General features: G+C 38.3%; 1 protein-coding gene across 1 annotated transcript; it reads left to right on the top strand.

The window, feature by feature from the left end:
* The first annotated feature begins 981 nt into the window (after positions 1-981).
* Positions 982-10,289, top strand: cax1 (cation/H+ exchanger protein 1). Its single transcript, XM_031726611.2, has 20 exons — positions 982-1,218; positions 1,979-2,152; positions 2,370-2,500; positions 3,566-3,680; positions 3,800-3,916; positions 3,996-4,057; positions 4,222-4,398; positions 4,610-4,801; positions 5,206-5,305; positions 5,931-6,072; positions 6,591-6,774; positions 6,870-6,969; positions 7,064-7,182; positions 7,356-7,393; positions 7,524-7,651; positions 9,036-9,169; positions 9,293-9,387; positions 9,506-9,584; positions 9,711-9,819; positions 9,950-10,289. Exons 1-20 carry the CDS (start codon positions 1,140-1,142, stop codon positions 10,021-10,023), a joined length of 2,349 nt encoding a protein of 782 aa, XP_031582471.1. The 5' UTR covers positions 982-1,139; the 3' UTR covers positions 10,024-10,289.
* Positions 10,290-10,489: the final 200 nt, after the last annotated feature.

Below are 10,489 nucleotides of genomic sequence, written 5' to 3' on the forward strand. Positions count from 1 at the left end.
GAAGGAGGTCAAGTTCTTCTACACCAAACTCATCCAACCATGCCTTTATGGACTGAGGAACAGTCATGCTGGGACAGAAGAGCACCCAAATGTCCCCATAATGTATGCAGTACAGAATTGTCTAAAATGTCTTGTTAAGAAAAGAATTAGGATTTAACTTTAGTCAAATTAAAGTCGCCAGGCCAACCCCTGGAAAAACTGCGCCACAGTGTGGCCCAGTACTTTTGACCACAGCGTGTACTTGCAGCATGCAGCTTGCACTAATGATGTGCAATACTGCAAATTTTGGTATCAGTCTGAAACTAAGTAAATACAGGGCCTGTACTCCCTATACCAATACCGATCCTGATACTTTTAACCCCTAAAGGCAGCTTATAGAGGGTAGGACAGTGTTTCATGATTTATGAGATGAATCATAATTGATTTGCAAATGATGAACACACCTGAATGACTGTTAAATCACTGTGATATTTTCTTTCCACAATAATTAGCTAAGACAACAAAACCACAACACACCTTTCAGGTTTACATATATTTTTGAAACAGTGTTTTTTTTGAAGAGCTGGAATGGAAATGTGCATTTTGGGTCAGCTTCTGTTCTTGAAAGGTACCGCAAGCTATGAATAAAATGCACATAACAATCAACGTAAACACTAGTAGGAATCAATGTAACCTTACAAAAATGCCATAAGAAATAACTTAAATGTTATACATAAAATTATAAAGTGAGGTAAGTGACAAAAAAGTAATTAAATATATAACTTATAACTTATATATTATATTGATCCAATGGGGGCGCTAACATAATTACAGTTTTGGTTTTCTGAGATTTGGAGAAAAAAAAACATAATAATATCCGTATAAAAATAATATAAAGAAAAGTGAAGTTGAAAAAATAAAATAAAGTTAGGCGCTCTGTCTGTATTTATATATCAGAAAATATAATACGCTTGCTGTTTCCCGTCCGCCTCCCCCACCGCCCACTTCACCTCGTCCTAATGGGTGACTGCTAATGCCAATAGCCGCTCGGACTGCACAGAATAAAGAGGGAGGGAAGTCAAGTCCAGAGGATTAGAGAGTAGGAGCAACGCTCGGAGAATAAAGTGTCATACCCCAAAAAACAACAAAAAAAACTCAAAATGTCCCACAAAAACTGTTTACTTTTACCGAGTGATGTGGAAAACTTACCAAGAATATCCGAGGCTGATTCATCGTCAGGTGAGACCAAACTATTCAGCGTGTGCTCCTCCACACGTGCGCAGATCCTTTCATGTAGGCTTTTAAAAAATGACGTTTTTTGAGTTTTTTTGTCAAGTTTGCGTTCCACGTGCTCTTTAAAGTCACCTTCGGTTAAACAGAAAAGTTAAAACTAATTTCAGTTTGTATTTTTGTGGTTATAATTCTATTTAAAACGACGTTGTTGCTGTTGTTAAACCTTCATGTTTAAAATGATAGCGTTGTGGAGGATAGCCTTGTGATGGTCACAGTTGTATTGTATGTATGTATGTATGTATGTAGGTCATATGATGCTTCCTTGGGATGGTGTTTAGTAACTTTCCTAGAGGCAACAACTGCTCACTTTAATTCGGTTTAGACTTTTTTTTTTTTTTCTGTTTTGATTTAATGAAAAATTCACATGCTTGGTGCTGTTTTCTTCTTGCAGTAGTTGCTGTTAACTTTACCAACCATTAAATCAACTGCTTTTCATGAACCATAACCAGTATGCATTCCTTTTTTAATTTGAAAGCCCAGCAGGATTCTTAGCGCTGAGTTGCAATGCACTGATAATCAGTCTTGACTGATTGCTATTGAGAGCATGGGTTTTGTATGGACACTGTATGACTCTCAGTAGGTTTGTGTTTGTCACACACATTTTCATGGAAGGATGTTGGTCAACTAACACACTATGAATGGAACTGATATGCTGTTCTCTTCTGAAAACCATACTTCACGCTCTTTATAATGTTTCCATATTTAGAGACCTGTGTCCATCAAGAACAGCATCGATATCCACAGCGACTCTCCCTAACTGATAGGCTCTGTGTTGGGGCCCATCATCTTGAGACAGGCCCTGCAGATACACCCTCCCCAGATGCTTCTGGACACCACTTCTGCCACTACACCCCAAAATGTTTTTTTGGTGTCCATAGAGGTGAATATGACATTAGCTGAAACTAGAATAAAGTAGCAGATACCTGACTGGATTTAATAACTCTAGTTGGCTGGTTCTGTATGATCAAGACCACCTTTCCCAACATGGCTAAAGCATTATAAGATTCTGTGTATATGGACATGTGAAATGTTAAAATATAGAGAGGTTTAAATTAGAACGGGGTAGAAAAGGTGTTTTGTTTTTTTAATCTGCACAGGGGGGCATGTCACCTCAGCCCGGTCTTCTCCACTACGCAATGGAGAAGAGGGATGGCATGAATGCACCACAAGGACTACAATCAGAGTTGACAATGAGGTGGAGGCACACAGGGAGGCCAACAACTACAAGGTAGGCAACCACTCGATCAAGGTGGTGGTTGTACAGCACCTAATTGCTCACTTTTTATTCATAAAGGAAAGAAAAGGGACTTGAAGCATTTTAACATACACATGTGAATGGGATGCACAGCTTTCACAGTAAGTTTAATGTGAGTCTAGGGCAACAATTCAGAAATGTAATCACACCGAATCTTTCATTTCTAGTAACCATAAACTTTAGTGGTTTTGTGATAGCCAGCCAATTCGTTGAGGTATCAGAAGTGACGGGTGATGTTTTGGGGCTTTTTCTTCTCCTGTAGTGATGGAAAACGCTGCTAAACCACCTGAAACAGCTCTTCTGTTGTCCAGGCATTTCTTCTGTTACTTATCTATGTTACTGTGTAGCGCAAAAAACGTCCTTAACTTAATACAGATGTTAACAGCAATTTACGGTCTGCGATGCTTTTACTTTATGATTGAAGATTAGTGGGGTAATTTTTACACTGGTAGGAATGTTCCCACAAGAATAGGAAATATATGTTCAGTGTTAGCATGATGGGAGGGTGATGTGCCTGACATTAGTGGTTGCTTATTACGATAAAGCTGTAAACATTTATGTACTTTTTTTTTGTTTCACTTGTAAGCAAAACAAATGGTGACGCTAACACTTCTTCCTTGTTCACATGTTCTTCTTGCCTCTCTTGTTGTCATCTCTGTCAAACCAATCCTCTACCTGAGCTGTCCACATCTGATATACTCATTTTTTTTCCTGCCTGGCTGGTCCCTCACATTAGTTCTAAACTGTGGTAAAGCTGTGTTTAAAAATGGCTACATGTAAAACAAAAGTCCTGTCTAATATCCCTCACATTAGTTCTAAACTGCTAAAGCTTTTGTTTTGAGTCCACATGTAAAACAAAGTTGTTGATCTCATAAATCAACAACTTTTGTCAACTCACCCTGAGTTGTCAACTTGTATATCAAATATATAAATTAAACTGACCCTCTCAAATGAAATTATGAACCTGTCGGTGTAATACACACAGTCAAAGCTGCAGATGTTTGTCTTTTTAACAATAATATCCCTTTATTTCTTCAGTTTGGTTTCAGAAAATGGAAGGCCAGTGTAACGGAGAAGCCCATTGAAGACCAATCGGAGATCATGAAAGAGCTGCACTCTGACCTTAGCATTGTTAAGGCTCAAGAACGCCTGGGTTCCTTTTACTTTTTTTCATATTAGAACTCTGTTTAACTCCAGCACGCTCTTACATGCAAATTTGTGTTTCTTACACTAAAGGACTAACCTGCATTTGTGATTTCTGTCTCTTCTCAGGTTCAGTGGTAACCTTTGGGAATGTGTGCTATGTATTTTTATTTGGTTGGTGGATAGCGTTAATCTACATCCTCATTTCTGCTGTCATGTTTCTGACAGTGGCAGGTGCTACTTATGGTATGTATTCTTTAAAAAACTGCAGCACTCTTGTTTTCTATAAATCTGGAAAATAATGCTAATGAGTTGCTTCTTTTAGGAAAAGTTTGTGTCATGTTGGCATGGTACTTTATTTGGCCATTTGGGAAGTGTATTGAGAAGGTAATGAAGCCTTTTAATGTAATGTGTGTACTAAATTTGATATTGTGTAGGCGCTAGAGTTGCTATTTTAAGTTTAAAAATCAGGATTTTCAATAGGATAAATAGGTTTTAATAACAGCATTCAGTTAAAATCCTCTAATAAGAATTTATTAATTTTTTTTCAGGTTGATAATGTACTTAATAGATTCTCTGTGAACCCTCCAAACTGTGAGGTCATTCCTCATGAGACGGACAGTGAGGAACCTGTCATGAATAAAGACTCTGCATCCCTAGTGTCTTCACCCCCACATATCCAGATCCCTGTCCCAGAGCTGCCACCAAAGAACACTTCAAAGCACTGGGTAAGAAAATCTTACTGACCTCAGTTATGTGGTGCTGTGCACAGTTCTGAAATATTTATATAGAAGTTTACACATAATTCAACCTGAGGGAAAAAGAACAAAGAAATGATTAGAATTAAAAAAAGTTGCCACAACTTTCATGTGCATGACGAGTGTATGTAAGCTTCTGACCACAGCTTTATGTTTCATGAGTCCTAATCTGTCTCCACAGTGTCGTGTCAGCACTTGCATTTGGTTGTTACTTGGTTACCCTGTCCTGGCTGTCATGCACTGCCTCGCCTGTGTGCTGTCCTGGTTGCTGGTCTTCACCATCCCAGTAGCAAAAATCAACGCTCGTATACTGACCGGCGTCCTTCTCATGGCACCAGAGGACCTTCACATCCACACACTGGAAAAGGACAAGGTTATTTACTGAAACACAGATTGATGTTGTGGATATCAAGGTAGAGGATGCGTGAAGGATTTCCCCCTCCATTACCACACTGGTTATGCTTTTCAAAATACCAACCGCAGTGTTAATACTTTTAAAAGCTTTCTTATTAGCCATGGTCGTTTGTACTTCCCACGAGCTTTAAATGTGGTAGCTTGTGTTTAATGCTGTCTGTGACACTTTGTTCCTTTTTTAAAAGAGCAATTGAACCATATCTCCAAAAAAAGGCTTTCAGTTTTCACATGGCCTCAAAGTGAAAGTATGATCAAAACAGTTCAGCAAAACTGAACTGTGTATAGCTTGTTAATGTTGGAGCTAATCATTTTTAATGCATGTTTACTGACTCTTTTTTTTTACTTCTACGATCTCTTTTGCAGACACAGGCATGTGGAACCAGAGTCCTTTTATGCTGTTATCAAGCTTTCAATATGCATTACTACAAATACACAGTCCACGGTATCAACATTTTCGCCCTCAGTATCCTTTTTAAGTTGTTAGACATAAAGTAAGGGGCTCAGTCACAGTTTTTAATCCTCAGCCTGAAAGGCCTGGGGGATGATCGCCAAGCCGTCTGGTGACACTCTACTTTGTGAGCACGATAACCCAAGGATTGTAGAATTGATACCACAGATGTATAGGAAACGTTTTGGTGACTGTGACCACAAGGTCAAGGTCAGAGGTCAACTTTACTAAAAGTCTTGTGAAGGCAAAAAAATTTTCTAAACTATGCTGTAATTGTATTTACTCAGAAAGATATGATATAGGCCTTTCGTCTTCATAGCTTAGCTGTAGCTAGTGACAGTCTCTGACACTTTGAAATTTGGCAACTTTGATATAATTGATGCATTTTTTTTTTGCTTTATAGCTTTTCCAGAGCCACTGATTCAGTCTTTTGAAAAATTGTAATTCAAAGCTTTTTCACAATTTGCATTCAGTGAATTTTCATAATGATAATAACCCTTCTGCTGTCAGATTTATGTAACTGTATGGATTTTCAGGCCAGGGCAGACGTGTAAAAAGATGTTCTACTATAGCCACCAGTATTTTTACTGCTGGTCTGTCCACTGTCTGTCTGTTGTCCTTAAGCCTATGCCCACTGCAGACCTCCTTCCGTTGGTATTTATCACTTTGATCATTGGTTACGCTGACAAAGAAAACAATTACTTCAGAGCTGAGACAAAGTTTGCTACAGCCATGATTTCCATTATTCCCCTGTCGTATTATATTGGCATGGGAATAGCCAGGTAAAATTCTTTCATTTTATTTTTGAAGTGATGAAAAATTGTAGTGGGTGAAATTCAAACTTCACTCCTTTTATTTAATTGTTTTTAGCCTTTGGTAACTATCTAGCCCCAGCTCCTTTCATCCGTTTTCCCTACCAACAAGTAGGCAGCGAAGCAAGTCTTGGACTGCAGCTGTTCATGATAGTCCTCCTCCTGCTCACAACCAGAACCTGCAGCAGGTGGAGGATTTTTAAATTCAGAGGCTCGTAATTGAGGTCTGTCCACAGGACAAGAAACACTCTGATAGACAACTGAGTGATACTGACAACTACAACAATAGCAAATTTGCCTGCTTGCATGGGTAAAACACCAGATGGCACTAGCCGGGGCTCGCTGGTTAGCTGCCTCTGAATTTATGAATTAATGTGTTAACATATAGCAAGTTAATCCCACTGAACGTTTTTAGAAACTCTTAACTACATATAACATTTCAGTTCTTTTTGTTTATTTTGTTTTGTATCTGTGTATACTTCCTGCAGCATTTCTGCACAGTGTAACTTCGCAGTGGGAGCGGTGGTGAACGCAACTTTTGGCTCCATCACAGAGTTGACATTCTACATCACGGCATTGCTTCAGGGGCATCGTGCCGCCACCAAATGTTATGAAGAGGTTGTCAAAGCTGCGTTAACTGGCACCCTTCTTGGATGTATACTGTTCATACCAGTAAGAACAGATGAATTGTGCCCATTGGTTATATTCGCAATTAGATGTCTTAAGCAGATGGCTGTACTCATTGCATAAAAACTCTAACTGCACAGGGTATATGTATGATCATTGGGGGTATTAAACACCAGGAGCAACGATTTAACAGCCGTTCAGCTGGAGTGAGCTCAGCTTTGCTCTTCATATCCATTGGAGGTAAGGATGGCAGATGTGCATAAAACAAACTGAGAAACAAAAGTCTTCCAAAAGCTGAGTCCAAACTCCCTCCATGCTGCAATATTGTCCCTAGGTGTGTTTGCACCTACCCTGTTTTCAAAGACCTTTGGTAATCTGATGTGTGAAAGCTGCAGCGATGTTCCCAGCAATGCCACTGTGTCCTTCGTCTGTAAAAACTGTCACTATGACACGGTGAGTGGCTGCTTCTTCTTGTTGTATAGAGTTATAGGGTATTTTGTTATAGATCAGCTCAGTAAGGACACTTAAATGTCCAAAGGAAAGACTCAACTTTTAGGCTTTTACAGGGCAACATGTTGCATCTTATTTTATTGTTGATTTTTCATTCTTGTTTGTGTTCACCACAGAGTCAAAGTGAGCCCCATTTAATTCTGTCCCATATTGAGTAAGTCTTGATGCTTGATTGCACAACACTTCTCCAACATAATCAGCTTGATATTGTTTTGAGTGATAATTTAAACAATTTTTTTTTAAAAGTGATTTTTTTTTTTTTTTTTTTTTTTTTTTTTTTGCAGGCCTCTTATGTACACAATTTCTGTCCTTCTGCCTGCTGCATACCTAATTGGCCTGATCTTCACACTGAAGACCCATTCCCACATCTATGATATCCATATCAGCGATGGTCACGGGGGCCATGCACACGGTCAGTACACACAAGAGGGTACCAGCACCTCCAACCCCACTGGTGAGATCAGCACCGGCCATCTACTTGTCACCAAACCATGTATTAATGCCAGTATTATTGCCCATGGGCCACGTTGCAACAGGTGTGTTGCATGCATGCATGTTGTGCATGCGGTTCTTTAATCTTTTTGGGAATAGGAAAGTGAAATGATTGTAAAACGCTTATTGCTCATTGCCTTCCTTACTACCAAGCATGTGCAGTCTTGCAATAAGGCAGTTTTGCATATAAAAGCCTGTGAAGTTTGAGGAAATTGCATTAAATAGTTTTCTAGGGGGAAAAGAAATGCAAACCTAGCTGTGTTATGGAAAATATTAAATAAAACTGCAACCAGCAAGACTGGTGAGCGTTTTGGAGAAGGATTTAATAAACACATTGCAGACAAAGAACTCTTACATGTTGGCCCATCTCACTATACCTTCAGCCCCATCCTTAAAACCTTCTCCCTCACAGAGAGAATTATGACCTTGTTTTCTGCTTGGCCGTCACCTAAGGATTTACATCCCTGATAAGGAGAGGGAGTCTCACCATCTGTTTAACATCTCCCATGAACTAACAATGGCCTCACTGTGTGTGTGTGTGTGTGTGTGTGTGTGTGTGTGTGTGTGTGTGGCATAAGGCCCATTTGTAGTGCACATGCATACTACTAAGTGACAGTGAGAAAGCGATATTACAATTACTAATGTGATATGATTAAAATATATAATTAGTACATCAGAAAAGAAATCTGTCATGACAGCTGCAAAAAAAAAAGCCTTTCTTTGAATGTTTGTGCATTAAACTAAAAAATCATGAAATATAACTGTCATTGTGTGCACCCAACAGGATCTTGGCACCTCAAGCCATTAAACATTAACTCATTATTCTTTATTTGACTCTCATGGCAGACCAGTAATCTGAATTAGCAAATTTGAAGTTTGTTTGTTTGTTTGTTTTAGCAAAGTCTGGATGCTAATTTAAAATGTAGCAAGAGCTAAAGGTGATAAGTAAGCTGGCTTTTAGAGGGGAACAAGAATGCAGATCATACCTCATAAAATGCATACTTGGATGTCCCTATGCACTGACTGTGTGGAATGATCTGTGGGTAGATCTGGAAATGTTATTTGGTTGAAAGAGCCTTTCCTCTAGAGAGCATATTACAATCTAATACTTACAATGATAATGATTTGGGTTTGTTTGGGGTTTTTTTTTTTTTTTGTTTTTTGGGTTTTTTTTTTTTTTTAAGTTAATGAAATAAAGGGCACTAACAGTTTAAGATAATTTATTTTTGCACCAACAAGAGAGAGGTCATAAGTACTTATTGTTAAACCTGTCAATGAGCTCATGGTATGGATGTTACAAGCAGGTCACCATGTTGTCCACTGGTCCCGGTGGAGGGCTCTTGGAGTGCTGATTGTTGCCACGGTGCTGATGGCTTGCTGTGCTGACCTCTGCACTGAAAACATTAAGCCCTTTCTGACCCATTCCTCCATCTCCCAGGTATTGCAATACATTATTGTGCTTTTTTTTTTAAAAAATAAGGAAAGTGAAGTGGAAACCTGCTATTAAATCTGACTGAATACTATAATACTAAAGTTAACTGCTTATCTGATTATGCTGCAGTACTTCATTGGGGTCACGGTGTTGGCCATGGTGCCAGAGCTTCCTGAGATTGTCAATGGGATCCTTTTTGCACTGCAAAACAATATCAGTCTCAGGTTTGATAACACCATCCCGTTATATTATCACACCTGTTACAACCTGGATGGGTTCAATTTTAATATGGAGTAATGGAAATGCACAAAATATTGAACGTTTCTTGTCCCCTCTTTGCAGCCTTGAAGTGGGAAGTTGCATTGCTGTGCAGGTCTGCATGATCCAGATTCCATTGCTCATCCTCTTTAATGCATTCTATGTAAGTTAAATTGATTAGTATTTTGTTTGTGATAATTCCAGTTATGACTTTTCAAATGTTGTGTGTTTGTTTGTTTGTTTGTTTGTTTGTTTGTTTGTTTTTAAATATATTTATTTTTCCTCCCAGGATGTTGGATTTATGCTTGTGTTCAGCGATATTCATCTTTGGGCTAGCATCTTTAGTGTAATTGTGGTCAATTACATCTTCATGGATGGGAAATGTGACTACTTTCAAGGTAAGCAATATCAGAATATAATACCGGAAATGTAAGTATTAATTTTGCACAATCAGATGTTATCAAGGACTTTCTCATATCTGCATTTGTCAAATGTCTTGCTTATATCCACTCGTTGTCTTGTCTGCAGGCACAGCTCTAGTGGTGGTCTACCTCATCCTTTTGGCCCTTTACTTCTTTGCTCCTTCTCCACACTCGTGTTAATGTGCCAAATAGTAATTTTGAAAATTAAACACATTAAAAGGTTTCTTAATCTTTGGTGGTGTGGGGTCAGAAGCACAAAATGTGGGATCAGAAATGTCATGTTGAAGATTAAAGTGAATGTTTTTGTTTGTTTTTTTTTATTTATATAGAAAATAGTGTCTTCCAATTCTGTCTGTAATTAAAAGAAAGCTTTTGCTGTTGAATAGCAATGTCAATTTGTGGTATTTTTCTTGTTAATCGTTGTAATATCTTGTTGATATTTGATATAATAAATATATTCATTAAAAAAAAATTTCTGTATTTTTGCATTTTGACTATTAATCTCTCAGCTTTTTCATTTTGATATTTTGCCTTTGAGATTGTTATTCACTAGCATTTGGGCAAATTCAGCTTCACAAACACAACAAATACAGGGATGTATGACTTTGATCTATTGTGCACTTTGAATAAAAGAATAAAAGTGGCA

This window comes from Oreochromis aureus, linkage group 17, assembly GCF_013358895.1.
Source record: "Oreochromis aureus strain Israel breed Guangdong linkage group 17, ZZ_aureus, whole genome shotgun sequence".
Taxonomy (NCBI): domain Eukaryota; kingdom Metazoa; phylum Chordata; class Actinopteri; order Cichliformes; family Cichlidae; genus Oreochromis; species Oreochromis aureus.